The sequence below is a fragment of the Gracilinanus agilis genome, chromosome 4 (assembly GCF_016433145.1).
Source record: "Gracilinanus agilis isolate LMUSP501 chromosome 4, AgileGrace, whole genome shotgun sequence".
Lineage (NCBI taxonomy): Eukaryota > Metazoa > Chordata > Mammalia > Didelphimorphia > Didelphidae > Gracilinanus > Gracilinanus agilis.
Genome location: NC_058133.1, coordinates 413,152,486 through 413,168,147, shown reverse-complemented (window position 1 = coordinate 413,168,147; position 15,662 = coordinate 413,152,486). Strand labels below are relative to the sequence as shown.

The 15,662-nt window shown below is 37.3% G+C and overlaps 2 protein-coding genes across 5 annotated transcripts in view; one reads left to right on the top strand and one right to left on the bottom strand.

Moving 5' to 3' along the window:
* The first annotated feature begins 550 nt into the window (after positions 1-550).
* ZBTB2 (zinc finger and BTB domain containing 2) lies at positions 551-9,753 on the top strand. The gene is made up of 2 exons (XM_044674745.1): positions 551-723; positions 6,799-9,753. Exons 1-2 carry the CDS (start codon positions 551-553, stop codon positions 8,168-8,170), a joined length of 1,545 nt encoding a protein of 514 aa, XP_044530680.1. The 3' UTR covers positions 8,171-9,753.
* A 4,927-nt stretch (positions 9,754-14,680) lies between these two features.
* AKAP12 (A-kinase anchoring protein 12) overlaps positions 14,681-15,662 on the bottom strand; it is a 153,663-nt gene continuing 152,681 nt past the window's right edge. For all 4 annotated transcript variants that reach the window (XM_044671686.1, XM_044671687.1, XM_044671684.1 and 1 more), the window contains one exon: positions 14,681-15,073. The gene's annotated coding sequence lies outside the window, so the exon portion shown is untranslated. The remainder of the gene's footprint in view (positions 15,074-15,662) is intronic.

Below are 15,662 nucleotides of genomic sequence, written 5' to 3'. Positions count from 1 at the left end.
CTGATACGTATGTAGTCAGCCTTTAGAAAAAATTAAAATGAAAAGAGAAGGAAATAAAGCCAGCAAAAATGGCAACTCATCTACTATCATTAGATTAAAATTAGGAGTTCATTGGCCCTTGGTTTCTAATTTGTGGAAGATAGAGATTCATAGGGATGAGTTTTGATGAAGAATGTTCCTAGTGGTGGTAGTAGTAGTAGTAGTTCACCAGTAGAAAACAAGCAAGAGCTAGAATTTTGGGAGGAAACTTTGCTTTGCCATGGACCTATCAGTGAGAGCTTTATTAGGAACATCTTGTGTCCCAGCAGTCTAGGTGAGAAATATTAATTCAAATGCATATATATTTCCATATGTACCCTTAAAGTCAGTTGTACCTGTTCAAATGTTGAGATGTTACAGTATTTGTGTATAAAATGTGTAAGATGAAAAGCATGCATTCAAAATATTGTTACTGTTGTAAATGCAAAAATGATTCCTAATTCTGAAGGTACACACCAATTGGGAAACTACCTTTCTTAAGGAAAATCATTTGCTTTACAGATTTTAAAAAATGGATTTGGCCAACCATGGACTTATTCTGCTGCAACAGTTAAACGCTCAGCGAGAGTTTGGTTTCCTGTGTGACTGCACGGTTGCTATCGGTGATGTTTACTTCAAGGCACACAAATCAGTCCTTGCTTCATTCTCCAATTACTTTAAGATGTTGTTTGTCCATCAGACCAGGTAAATACAATGGTTGAAAATAATGTGACTATAACCTAAAATCTACTACTCTTTCTAGTTCATGACATCCCTGCTTCATTTGTGTCTCTAATTCAACCGGGATCTTCTAGTCAACCATTTTAATGCACCTGTTATTTTAGTCTGCTTCGTCATCTTGACTGTCTTCAGTTACTATTGTGCCAATTCTCTAGTTCTGGGTAGCTTTTATTATATACCTTCTCTTTTCCTGTCCTTAGTTTGCAGAGTACTTCTGGAGCTCTTTCTGTGAATCCAAACTTTTTATGTTTATTAGTTCTTAAAAATGTTGACAGATTCCATTACAGTTTCATGCTGTTTTATTTCAAACTGGGCTCCTGCTATTCAAAGAAATCTATTAATTTATCATATTCTGCATTTTAGGCAAAAGTCTGCCAGAAACAATTTTATTCAATTTAACATTCTATACCCAAACATTTCCAGTTCAAACTGCCATAGTTCACGAAGAAAAAGACAATAATTGTATGGTAAAATACAATTTGGGGTTATCATTCCATAACAATAATCAATGCTCAATTTCTTGCTTAACGACTTCCCTCAAGAGTATCCTCCCAAAGATCAATATCACAATCCTTCAGGATATGGAGTGAGCAAGGATCTTAACCAGTGTTATTCTATGTTTCCATTTTCATTTCCACCTTTAATCTATTTCCTTTAAAAAGATCTTTTAGGAGGAAGCTCAGTGGATTGAAAGTCAGGCCTAGAGATGGGAGGTCCTGGGTTCAAATGTGACCTCAAACATTTCCTAGCTGTGTAATCCAAGTCACTTAACCCCCATTGCTTAACCTTACACAGTATTCATTCTAAGATGGAAGATAAGAGTTTTAGAAAGGAAGGAAGGAAGGAAGGAAGGAAGGAAGGAAGGAAGGAAGGAAGGAAGGACAGGTGGACAGGGCAGCTAAGTAGCACAAAAGATATTGTGCCAGGCCTGGAGTCAGAATTTGGGTTTATATGTGGCCACAGATACTTCCCTGTGTGATCCTGTCACAAGTCACTTAACCCTAATTACCTAGCTCTTACCACCCTCCTGCCTCAATTCCAAGACAGAAGGTAAAGGCTTACCCCCACCCCCCAAAAAAAATCCTTTCACCTTCAACTGATTAGGGGGTAAACAGGAGAAGGGAGAGAAAAGCAAGTCTGGATAAGTTTTCAGACCATAGAAATGATATTTCTTAATTTATTGACTAAGGCTTTTCTGGGACCTTCCTCGAGCTTCTCTCTCTTCCCTTGTCTTTAATCTCCATCTGCTGGCTCCTATTAAAAAGTCATGTTCAGGTGTCATCTGATCTAAAAGTTTTCCTTGACATTTCTACCCCTTTGTCCTGCTATCTTCTCTTTCCTTTTGTTGTCATATTTGTATAAAGAGTTATCTTCTCCTCTGCCACCATTTCTTTACTCTCCACCCTTTCTTTACAATCTAGTTTCTGCCCTGACCACTCTGTTGAAGCAGCTTCTTTGAAGGTTGTCACCAGGGTGGGTGTCATGGAATCCTTGTCAGATTTTTTCTTTTTAGACTTTAACCTCCGAAAATGAGTGACGTTGTTAATAAAACCCTACATCTTGAAACTCCCTCCTCACTTTCCTTTTGTGATGTTGCACCACCATGGTCCAGCTATTCTCCCTCTGTCTTCTTTGCTGGCTTTTCTTCCTTAAGGATTATGCTCTTAAGCTTCTTCATTCTTCTCTGCCTTTTTCTTCCTTGTTAATCTTACTTCCTCTGTGGTTATAATAATCACACCTGATAATTAAAGTTATTGTGTTAATTACTCAAATTCTTTTTCCAGTTCTTTTCTGTCTTTAGAACCTTAATCCTATAGCTTCAATTGTCACACATTTCCATTTGGATATCCCACTATCACCAAATCACTGCATCTCAGATGCCTTAGGTCCACCTTAAAATAATTCTTCAATATAGCTAGCAAATAACAAGGCTTAGTATATCTAAAAATGAACTTGCTATTTGAATTCTCTAAATGTTGGCTTCTCTTTTTAATTTCTATATTTTGGTGCATTTTTCTATTCTGTTAGTTATCCAAGCTCAAAGCATATGAATACTTTCTGACAGTTTCTTCTCCCTAGCATTCTACCATCTCATGTCAAATATAGTTAGAATGACCAGAAAGACATTTATCCCATTCTTTCCATTTCTAATAATACCACCATAGTTCAGATTCTTATGTCATAAATTAACCTTATGTCATAAAATAACTTCCTGTTCAGTTTTCTTGGTACTTGTGTGATCTTTTCCAAACCTTCCTAAATATTCCTACCAAATTAATTTTCTAAAAGCACTGATTTGATCAGATTCCTCTATACTCCTATAGCCTAGCATTCAGAGCCTTCCATGATTTGACTCCATCTACCTGATCGTGCTGCTTTTCTACATAGATGCTATTCACTACTCCCTGACCTTTGAACATTTGTTCATGTTCTCATCTCTGGTTTTGTTCTTGCTATTACCACAATCTCTGACATCCATAGTATACATACACTTCTCATGGCAAAATTCTACATGCCCTACCAAGTCCATCTTAAATATAGCATGTCTTTTATATAGAGGCTTTTTTTTTTGGCCACTTCAGTGAAAAATTAGCTTCTCCTTACATGAAATTCCTAAAATACTTTATACCATTCTTATTGCACTTGATCACGTTCAGCCTTGTATTATACTTATTCATGAATACTTTTTGTTCCCTGTTAGACCTAGGCCTCATGAAATTAGCAGTGATTTCTTTATCTTTTCATCACCAAGATTTCTAAAAATATTACCTTGCATATAGTTGGCACTTCATGAATTAATGAATGATAGAATAGCTCTTAGGATGGTATTTTTTAACCTGAAACATTAAAAATGCTTATTCTGTTATCTGTATGTTTCATAGATTTTATAAATATTACATAAGTATAAATATTATCCCACAATATTTACAAGAATTAATGCACTAAATTAAGATGGTACTGTAAAGAATATGGATTTTTATTTTGAATTTTTAATAATATTGTAAAAGCAGATTCTAATTAGTGACAAGTCTAAGGAATATCTAAAGATTGATTGCTAGTAAGGCATTTAAAATATAGAGTACTACATAAATATTTACTAAATATTGATATCAATAATACAAAATGTTTATTTTAAGAGTCGTAGATTATATCAGAGTTAGCCAGAAAGCTTAATTTGAACACATATCTGAATTGTAACAAATGCCTTTCCTACTTTTACCCAATTGAATTAGAAATCAGTGATAATCAAGAGTGACAGAAATGAAAAGCTGCTTTAAAAGAAAGAAAAACAACTAGTTCACCCAGAAAAATAGAAGAAATCCACTAAATGTAGCTGACCATTTGTAAAAAACACTGAAATTGAAAATAGCGCTTGCTTCAAATTACCTGGCAGCCTTATTTTATGTCTTAATTTTACCACTAGATGTCTCTGGTCCAGTGTAAATGTTAAAGTTAACTTGCCCGTTGAGTTACTACCCTTATTTTGGGACAAGAAAAAGAAACCATGTGTATTAAGCACATCCCTCTGACAAAATCTAGTATTCAGCAATTTATATTTTTAACATTCTTTAAAATCATTCATTTTTGATGGCTAAGTGAAGAACTGGTGAAAGCAAAAATTACTTTGAAAATGTGCACAATAGTTTCCATTTATATCAGTCACTTCAAATTGCATTGGTTTTCATTTCAGCCAAGGGATTCATGAGACAGTAAGCTAAAATTAGTTATACCACACATCCCCAGAATCTGGCCTGTGGTGCAGCAGGTAGTTACGGTAACTTGGCACACTGGGAATGAATGGGATGGAGGATGAAACTATGTTACAGTAGAGAGATTAAGCACAGACTTGGTTTCTTACTTCTCTGTTTTCCCAACTTTGAGAGGAACATAAAATGATATAAATTTGAAGTTGATAATTTATATGATAAAAAAAATAGCCTTCACAGTATGTAAGAAACCATAGCAGCATTCTGTTTAAGGCAGTAAGCTCCTCTAGTGCATTTAAAATACTTTATTCTATACATCTCTCTAGGAATGTAGAGGGCAGCATGACAAAGATAAAGAGCTAACCTTAGAGTCATGAAAATCTAGGCTCAAATCCACTTCATCTACTCTGGCTTTGTGACCATAAGCAGATAGATTCAGGAGCTCCAAGGTTCCTTCCAGCTCTAAAATGTATCAGCCTGTATAAGTCACTGAAAGGGAGGAGCACTTAGTTTATTCCCATTTTTAAGGTGAGAAAATATCAATAGAGAAAGATCTCATTTCATTATGGTTAATCTGTGTCCTCTTTAGGAAAAAGTAGTAGAAAAGTATTAATATTTTTATTGTCAGATTAGCTCTTATTATATGATATTTCAAGAAAATGTCGATAAATTTTACTATATCACAAACTCATATGTGGGTTTATCTTCTGGCCAAATATTAAACTTAGATTATAAGCACGTATGTTAGTACCTTTGAACATTAATAATATTTTTAAATAAGTTAATGGATTACATCAGCAAAAATATTTGTGAATAATATTGTGGAAAGAATACTGGATTTTTGGGATCTTGGGCTCTGGCTTCCAATTAACTGCCATGTGACCTTGGACAAATTACTTAACCATGTCATTATTGTCATTATTCTCGTTTGTAAAAAAAGGTGTTAAAACTAGATGACCTCTGACATATTACACGTACTTTGTAATATAGGTTTATTAAAGAAAAGTTTATTACAAAGTGCATAGAAATTAATAATGGGTAATATTTATGTAGTACTTTAAGACTTGCAAAGCTCCAACTACAGGTATCCAAGAAAAATAAATGTTTTATGTATAAGATGTGCTAGATCCAATGAGAGATGTTTCTGTTGATACATATGTATACACATATGTATGTGATAGCTTTGGCTGTTTAAACATTTATTTATATTTCCCTTTTAAATTCATATGAAAACTAAAACTAGCAAAGCTGTGGGTTCTTAAGACCATCTAAGTACTGTTATTTGCTCAATATGTTTCTGATATGTAGTAGAATCTAGACCAACTATCAAAAAAAGGTTAAAGAGAAATGACAAGAAGCCCCCTAATCCCATGTATATTTGAATAAAAACTACTTATCTCTGATACCTTTCTAGCTCTAAGTTTGTGATCCTGCCATCACCAACAAGTGGTCATCCAACCTGTACACTACCCCAGTAGGCATCCCATTTTATTCTTGGTTGGTTTTAATTATCTGGAGGGTTGTGTTTTTTTTCCTTTTCCCAACTCTAAATCAGCCTCTCAAGAACATTCACATTTTGGTCTTAGTTCTGTCCTCTGGTATCAAGCAAAACAAATCTAATCATTTTCCACACAACAGTTGACCCCATCCTGAAAGGCAGCTGTCCTGGTCCTGGCTGCTGCTGTCTACTCTGGTGGTACAACTTTGTCAAAGAGATTTAAACCCCAAAGGGATGGCAACTTAATTAGAGTTACATAGGTTAGTTCAGTGATTCCCAAAATGGGTGCTACCGCCCCCTGGTGGGTGCTACAGCGATCCAGGGAGGCAGTCGTGCCCACAGGTGCATTTATCTTTCCTATTCATTGCTATTAAAATTAAAAAAATTAATTTCCAGGGGGCTAAGTAATATTTTTTCTGGAAAGGGGGCGGTAGGCCCAAAGAGTTTGGGAACCACTGGGTTAATTAGTGACAGAAGTGGGACCAAGACTCAAATTTCCCAACTTGCAGTCTAATATCCTTTCCACTATATTATTTTGATCTTTAACTCAATGTCTCTCAAGTGACTGCAATTCCTAGTCTACCCACTTCATGATATTGTGAGGCACAGAATTCTAGTTAGTGCATATAGATGTGCTTTGAAAAGTATGAACATATTACAAAAATAAACCATTACACGGGGTGGCCCAAAAGGCTTAGCGCAGCTTCCAAATATTAAAGCTGAAGTCGAATTAGCTTAACCTTTGATCGTTTCAAGCTGCGCTAAGATTTCTCGTCCACCCCGCGTTTATCTCACCTCTCATCCAATGAAATATTTTTTGCTTTTCTCTTTCAGTGAGTGTGTCCGTTTGAAACCAACTGACATACAGCCTGATATTTTCAGCTATCTTTTGCATTTGATGTATACTGGGAAGATGGCGCCTCAGCTAATTGACCCGGTCCGACTAGAACAAGGGATAAAGTTTCTTCATGCATACCCACTCATTCAGGAGGCCAGCCTTGCCAGCCAAGGAGCCTTTTCCCATCCGGACCAAGTTTTTCCATTAGCCTCTTCATTATATGGGATCCAAATTGCAGATCACCAAGTGAGGCAAGCCAACAAGATTACCTCGGCAACGGACAAACTTGGGCGGGAACCAAGAACACAGACTTCCAGAATAAGCCAAGAGCAGATAGCTGAGGGATCACAACTTTCTCAGTTAAATTCAAATCTGGCGCAAGTCAGTCGGACAAATATGACCCCCTCGGACCCACTACAGTCTTCTCTGTCCCCAGAACTTGTTTCCACCCCTGTCCCTCCCCCTCCACCAGGGGAGGAAACGAACATGGAAGCATCTTCTTCGGATGAGCAGCCTGCATCCCTCACCATAGCCCACGTCAAGCCAAGCATCATGAAAAGGAACGGAAGCTTTCCCAAGTACTATGCCTGCCACCTGTGCGGGCGGCGCTTCACTCTGCGGAACAGCTTGCGGGAGCACCTCCAGATTCACACGGGGGTGCCCTTCACCTCGAACCAGCCTGGAGAAGGCGGCGTTTCCCTGTCCCTGTGCAGCAACGCCGTGGACCTGGGAAAAGACGCCATGGAGGTGCCCGAGGCGGGCATGATCAGCGACAGCGAGCTCCAGCACATTTCCGATTCTCCCATCATCGACGGGCAGCAGCAGTCGGAGACGCCGCCGCCCTCGGACATTGCGGACATTGACAACTTGGAGCAGGCGGACCAGGAGAGGGAAGTCAAACGGCGGAAATACGAATGCACGATATGTGGGCGCAAATTTATTCAGAAAAGTCACTGGAGGGAGCACATGTACATCCACACGGGCAAGCCTTTCAAATGCAGCACTTGTGACAAAAGCTTCTGCAGAGCCAACCAGGCCGCCAGGCACGTGTGCCTGAACCAGAGCATAGACACTTACACCATGGTGGACAAGCAGACTCTGGAACTGTGCACCTTCGAGGAAGGCAGCCAGATGGACAACATGTTAGTGCACACCAACAAGCCCTACAAGTGCAATTTGTGTGACAAAACATTCTCAACACCTAACGAGGTGGTTAAGCATTCCTGCCAAAACCAAAACTCTGATGTTTTTGCCCTGGATGAGGGGAGATCTATCCTCCTGGGCAGCGGGGACTCCGAAGTGACAGAGCCTGATCACTCAGTGTTAGCTTCCATCAAAAAAGAACAAGAAACAGTGTTATTAGACTGAATGTGTTACTTCACCTTTTTCATTTTTTACAGACTATCCTTTCCCTTCCCAAACCAAAACTACAAATAAAGTTCACCGAGGCATGATAGAAACAGTTCCTCTCCCCTTTCTCCTTTTCCGCACATTCACTTTCCCAACCCTCGCTCCCTCCGAAAAAGGCTTTGTGCATTAGAACCTGGAATTCGTCGATTTTAATACAAAGAAAAATTGGACAGATAATGGTTAGTAGTGCTTACAAATTCAAGAAATAGATTTTGAGAAGTGTTAGATTATTTTAAAAGAATACTTGGATCTAATGAAGGGTACATAAAAATTCAATTTGGTAAGCTAAAATTGTACAATTATGACTTTCCCTGAGTAGTAAGGCTTCCTTTTTGAAAATAACAGTTGCAAACCTACCGAGACAGCTGTGTACTATTTAAAATCTAAGCGGTGTGGGAAAACTTCAAACCCAAGACATTTTTAATAGTACTTCATTTTCCTCAAGGTGTCTTATTTCAGGTTGCATCATTGAGATTATGTCCATTCAAGAAAATCATTATTTATAGCATCTCCTTCAAAAACAACAAAATTGAAAGAGAAAATAATAATAATGTGATGGCAATCTTTTCTTTTTTTAAAATATTGGATAAAATGTGGAAAGCTTGTGAGTATGTGTGTTTCTGAGAGAGACTTGTATGTATGTTTGATATAAACAGGTAAATAAATGCACACGCCTTATCTAATTGTATCTAACTCTTTCCAAGTTGAGCCAAAAAAACTTGATTTGAGATAAAAATCTATGAGTACTTTTTAAAAATAAATTAGTTATATGTTTTTAAAAATCATATTAAAAGTACTATCCCAGAATTTTATTATATTTCTGAACAGCAAATGACATGAAAGTAGAGAAAATGTCATGCTGTCACATCTAGTTCCAGTGCTGTTCCGGCAGTTACCCATGCTCAATTCATTTGTACCATTAAGGAACACTCCTTCATAGCACTAGAAATGCAAAGGGGGAAAAAAGAAATTTTGTGTTCTGCAAAACTCACCTTTTTGGAAGAAGATATAAATAGAATATGATAACTACATGCAATTACTCCACAGTCAAGATTTTGTTGATATCAGATTTAAACATCAAAATGGAATACAAAAAGATGGGTGAAAGGCGGTACCTGCCTTTTGGGACAAGCATTTGGCTTTGTTGTTCATTATCAAGTTGTGTTTTGGGGGTTTTTTTTTGGTTTGTTTCTTTGTTTGCTTTTATTTTATGCCTGAAATTCTCATTGGCTTGAAAATTGTAAAAACATCCATTGTTCCCTTAGGCCGATAACAGGAAGGGCTCAAGGGACAAAGTAGGAACAGAAGTGGGGAGGGAGAGGGAGAGAGGAATAACATCTACTAGTTCTGCTCTGTGTATAAGTTTAAAACTGAATATCCCATCATCTTCATGTATAGTTGAGTTCTCAGATTTGTAAGTTTTTATACATCATTTCACTGAATAAAGATTTAATTAAATGGAATATTATGTATAGCTAGTTCTTTAATAGCACTGCTACAGATAAATATTGACCCATGAGAAAATCAGTGCTTGAAACTTCGGTTTCGTCATATATAAAAGGGGGAGAATAAACCTAATCTGCCTACCTCACAGGGTTGTTGTGAGGACCATAAGAGTCTATAAATATTAGAGTGAAGTCCTTTGGGATCTGAAAATTGTCAAACTGCTGTACAAATGAAGGTTATGTCGGGATGGATTACACTTTTTCGTTTTAATAACTATTTTCACAGATTCCCCCAAACCAATACCTCTGTGGATGCAGTAAAACAACATTCACTCATTGCCCATTTAAAAAATCTGTTCCTTTGCATAGGGGGAAAAATGTATTGGTTCTCATTTTTCCAACCTATGTAACAGCACATCCTTGCCAGGCAGATTAAAAGAAATTTGGTTAAAATCAAATAGGCCTGTCCTGCTTTTAGAGAATATGTTTAAGTTGAGTGGTAAAAAGGAACATTTAGCCTGAGATTTATGTTAAGGAAGGGGTATGAGTATTTGAGCACCCACGGTATTCCAGTGTCTCAGCTAAAACACTGCACAATTCCAATTGCCTAGTTTTTTTAAATGGGGACGGGGATGTGTTGATAAAGTATATCTCTGAAGGAAAGAATTTCTGCTGCACTTTTTGGGTAATTTCATTAACATCTTTATTACAGAGAAGAAAAGGAAGAAGTTGGAAAAGTTAGCCTTTTTCCCCCAGATAGGGCATTGGAATTATCTTCTTGTACATTTTTTTAAAACTCAACTACCTGATAGTTTCACCTATGAATGAAAACAGGCAAGTCACCTGTGCTACTTTTGTATGAAAACAGTCATCACTCAAGTCTCTTTGGGTCTCAGTTTCATCATATCTACAAAATGTAGCCTGCCCTACATAACTCCCAGTTTTTAAGTAGTTTTGTTGAAAATTTTTTGAGAAATTTTATAAATATTCAAGACTGAATTCAATCCCTTAAAATTTAGGGAATAATTAAACTGCCCCAGAAAAAAATTCCCTTTAGATCAGGATTCAGGGAAGACTTCCCCAAAAAAGGATTTGTTCAGTACTTTGCAGGTACTGCTTTACAGATCATTAATCTCCCTGCCCCTCTTCCACTTACACACCCCCAAACTAATCCAAACTTAATTTATTTCCCCCCAAACTCAGGTGACTTATCTTAGAAATCTTAAAATTTGCCTGTTAAAGAACTGAAAACTAAGATAAACCATTTCTTAAAAAAAAAATACATTTCCCACAAAAACCTAGCTACTATCATTAAAATGAATTGCACTCTGTATGAATCTAACTGGGCTCATACTAGACCAGTGATGGCAAACCTTTTAGAGATCAAGGGCCCAAACTGCAATCGTCACACTGCACATGAGCTCCCCGCCTTAACTCGGACAGGGGAGGAAGCTCTCCCGTTGGGCTGCTGGGCAGAGGGACAGGTGATAAGAGGCGTGTGTAGAGAGGGGAAGAGCAGCTCCCTCCAGTATGCTGCTGTAGGTTTGCCAACATGGTACTAGACCATTTCTATGCCTTAGATTCTTCATCTCTAAAATTAGACGAGATGACCTGTTTCTAACAGTGTGAGACCCTGCTCATTTTTGTTCGTGAGGAAAAAAATCTGAGGCAATTCAGAATACATTTTGGACATTTTGGAGTGGGTTCTGCCATCCTTGTCATTGACGTCATTGACAGTGCTGAGGTTTTTAGTTCTACTTTTAGGTAAGAAGAAACCACACATTAGTCATATTTTCCATTTCTAAGCAAGCTCTAGAGAAATAACCACAATGAATATGCTTGAAGCCATGATAAATATCAGCTAAACCTTTAAAGCATCAACATTTTGTGCTAATCACTCAGTGCTTAACAGTCTTTCAGCTTATCAAGAAAATAAAGATGGGATTTTTTTTCTCCTTTGAGGACCTCTTTTTCACCAAAAACAGTACGGAGCATTGAGGAAGGAGTACAGACCTGCCCTCTGCCACTATTTTCCTGCATGATTTTGGGCATATCCTAAATCCTGCTCTACATGCTCCCTTTTAAAACACAGGGATGAGAAACAGCTAAGTGGAGTGTACTGGACCTGCAGCCAGGAGAACCTGGGTTCAAATCTGTTCTGTGACCCTAGGCAAGCCACTTAAACTAGGCTACTCTACCTCTTATGGAGATATACAATCCAGATAGCTCTTGGTATTCACAGAAGCACCAGGTTAGAAGGGCTGACCTGGGAATCAGACCTGGCTAAGGTCCTCTGTGAGACAACTCCCAAAACCCGCTAGAGGATTTACACGAGTACCACTACTACTATTCCGTCTACAAAAGGAGGACTTGATGTTACATGAAGCTCTAAACACAGCCAAATCTCAAGTGTCCCTGGACCTCCAATCTGCCTCTCTGTGAACCAAGAGAATTGGACTCGTGATGCTTAAAGACCTTTCCAACTAAAACCTAGAATCACATTTAGATCAATCTTATCTCTCCAACCCCAGGCAAGACTTGCCTATTAGCAGTGCCTGCAATTTCAATACAAAGTTATATAAATACTATTTGCCACTTTGGGCAAATCATAACCTCCACAGACCTAGCTGTCATCACCTATAGGAGTGAGATTTTCAAAATTTCCAAAAAAGTGATCATTTGTAATTTAAGAACCAATGATCTATTATTAAATATAGCCCCATATAGACCAAATGCTATAGAACCTAAAGTCTGAGTGGAAGAAAAGGAGGAATTCATAAATGCACATCAGCAATTATTGTGTGAAAGGAAAAACATTCTAAATTGAATTATGAATACAGAAACCCCATAAGATATCATTTGGTTTTATTTTATTTAGATAAATGAAAACTAAGCCTAAAAAACAAAACTAATCAAATATAAACCAAAGCCTTGGAATGAAAGAATCTGCAAAGCCTAAATCTTAAACTCAAGTTAAAATTAATAAGCCCTCAATTGAATATTTGTAGTTCCAGAGATCAAGGTAATATATTGGAACAAATTATCTGTATTACAGTGACATCAAATTTGTACCATTAAAAATAATCTGGAGACACTACTTCATAGTCCTCAGTAACAGGAAATGTCAAATTTACAGTTGTACTTTCTAAAGTACAAGCTTCCATATATATATATATATATATATATATCTGTGTATGTGTGTGTGTGTTTATATATCTCCAATTTTGCTAGACTTTTTTAAAGCCACTGTTAATGTATAAAGTCCTGCTTAGCTTAAGTAACTAAGCAGGACTTACTTTATACTCTGTTAATGTGTAAATTTGTATAATTTTGTATTATCATATTTGTAAATGATGTATAATTTACTTACTCAAGAAAAATGAGCCACATAATTTTGCTGTTCATCCTAGGACACTTTGTACTAAATGCTAATTATAATATATTCAGGAAAATATAATTTTCTGTAAGTGGAATAGTAGATAAAGGTATAACCTCAGAGTTAGGAAGATGTGGGTTCCAGTCCTGCCTGGAATATAGCCTCCGATGCTGGGAAAGTCACCATAACCTCTCATTTTAAAAACTCTACATTGGAGAGAAAAGGGACTTTATCTACATTTTGTGAAAATTTTCCTATACCAATGACAATGTATTTGCTTGCTCACAATAGCAAAGGAAATATCCAGTTTTAACATTAAAAATTTTAACGTTAAATTTAAATTGCATGGTTCTCCATGAAAGACTTTAGGCCAAGTGGATTTATAGGTCTTAGTTCTCCAAATGGGAATTATTTAATGTACAGAATGTAGCTTGGAAAGTGAAAAGAAAAAAAAAACACACTACACACAGAGCATAAAAAACAAAACATTATATGTGAGAATTACATTATGGCAAAGGCCTCCACTGTTTGAAGTTTCCATGCGTTTGAAAGATCATAATCAAAATGATTGATTTTTCTAAATTCCTTTTTTTTTTAATGAGGCTTCTCAAAATTTCTTCTCAGAGTAACCCATTTGCTTTTTAAACATCAGTCAGTTCTTAAATGAGGATGTTCTTGTGCCCTACAACACTGAATCACTTTCAGGAAATCACCACCAGATGGTAGGATTGCACCAATGACAAACAGTCCAGTATGTGGCTGGTTTGCCAATGGTGAAGACATAAAGGAAAGAACGGACACTTGACACAAGTTTTAAATATACAGTCCAGACTTCAGGGAAATGGCGCTCTTTTACAGCTGTGGTGTGATTCCTCAAGATACATTCAGAGCTTAGCAACTCGAGCCTACCTGAGAGGAAGAATACAGCGACCCAAATGATTTAGAGTCCCGGGCTTCCTACATTCTAATAAAACCAACAAACCTAAGCGTAAGGAAATATTTTATTTAAATCACTTGTCAAATCACAGTTTACCAAGTGTATATGTGAACATAATGAGAAACACTGTTAGGACAAGTGGATATATATATATATATATATATATATATATAAAACCACTTTCTAAAGAACTTGCCCTATTTCATGCTGTGTGTATATGGGGATGATGGTCCGGGATACAAGAACAGTAGAATCCAAAAAATTAAGCAATGCATTCTCTTTTCAGAAACATCAAAAAACATTTTTTTTTTGGCTCAGGCTTTAAGCACACTCATGTCTAAACATCCATTTTGAAATAATCAGGGATAGGCCTAAAACCTGCAAATGTTAAGCCTTGCTGAGGCTTCTTGCCGGCTTCCACTAGATCTTGGACCCGACAATAGGCTAACTTTCAATGTTCCCACCAGTTTTCACTCTGTGCCCAATGAAGAAGGCCCCATTTTCAGAGTAATGCTATGAATGGGGTTACAAACCCGAATGGATGTCTCGGTAGGAGGTACCTGGGGAGCAGAGGCCCCGCCCAGAAGCAGCCCTCGGACTCCTCCGGCCTTTACACAGTCAGGTGCCCTCGGCACTCCCTAGCATGTGACAGACACGTAGGTCCACACCTTATGGAATATCTCCTTAACCAGTAAGTAAAGGAAAATATATACAATAAAAACGGAACAAGGTTTATTTAAGATATACATATAAATACATAAAGAATTACACTCCAGTTTCGGAAGCATTTTAAACTAATATATGGAATATAAGAAACTAAATGTTTCCAGCTCCTCTCAAGGTTCAAAATGAAGGTCATTAAATCAGAAACATCACATGTTATCAAGTGGAAAAAAAAAAAGAAAGAAATTTATCTCAAAAAGAGGAAATGTTAACATCCAAACATAAAAGAATGATGAGTATAGCTCCTGATTTCTCAGGGTTGTCAGTGGCTCTCTTGGAATGGCTTCAGGTGGGAGATCTAATCTTCTGTTCTCAGTCTTGAGTCTAATCAGCAGCAGCCTTCATTTTCTTACATGGTCTTCTTCACCTTCTAAATTGACCTGCAAAGAAAAAAAATTAAAAGAGAAATAGCATGAGTATTTTTTTCCTTTGTTTTAAGACAACAAAAAGGAATAACCAGGTAGCTAGGTGGACAGAGAGTCAGGCAGTCCTAGGTTTGAATCAGGCTTCAGATACTTACTTCCTAGTTATATGAACCTGGGAAAGTCATTTTATCTTACCAAATACCTAGTAAATTCTAACATGGAAGGGGAAGCGGAAGGAGGTTGGGAGCAAGGAAGGAGGAAGGAAGGAGCTCTAGCAAAGTTTACATTAGGGTTTATAACCACAAAAATACTAAGACAATGGGGGGCAGCCGAGTAGCTCAGTGGATTAAGAGCCAGGCCTAGAGACGGGAGGTCCTAGGTTCAAATCTGACCTCAGACACTTCCCAGCTGTGTGACCCTGGGCAAGTCACTTGACCTCCATTGCCTACCCTTACCACTCTTCCACCAAGGAACTAATACACAGAAGTTAAGGGTTTAAAAATATTAAAAAAAAAAATACGAAGACAATGAAAGAAAATGGAAAAACAGCAAATATCTAGAGGTTCTTAAAATCCTAGTGTACAAAACAGATAACATTTAAATT

What these genes read in the sequence shown, in the direction of transcription:
- ZBTB2 (XM_044674745.1), top strand. Translation starts at nt 551, where the DNA reads ATGGATTTGGCCAACCATGGACTTATTCTGCTGCAACAGTTAAACGCT. An exon ending in TTGTTTGTCCATCAGACCAG is followed by an intron (nt 724 to 6,798) that starts GTAAATACAATG and finishes TTTCTCTTTCAG; the next exon opens with TGAGTGTGTCCGTTTGAAAC.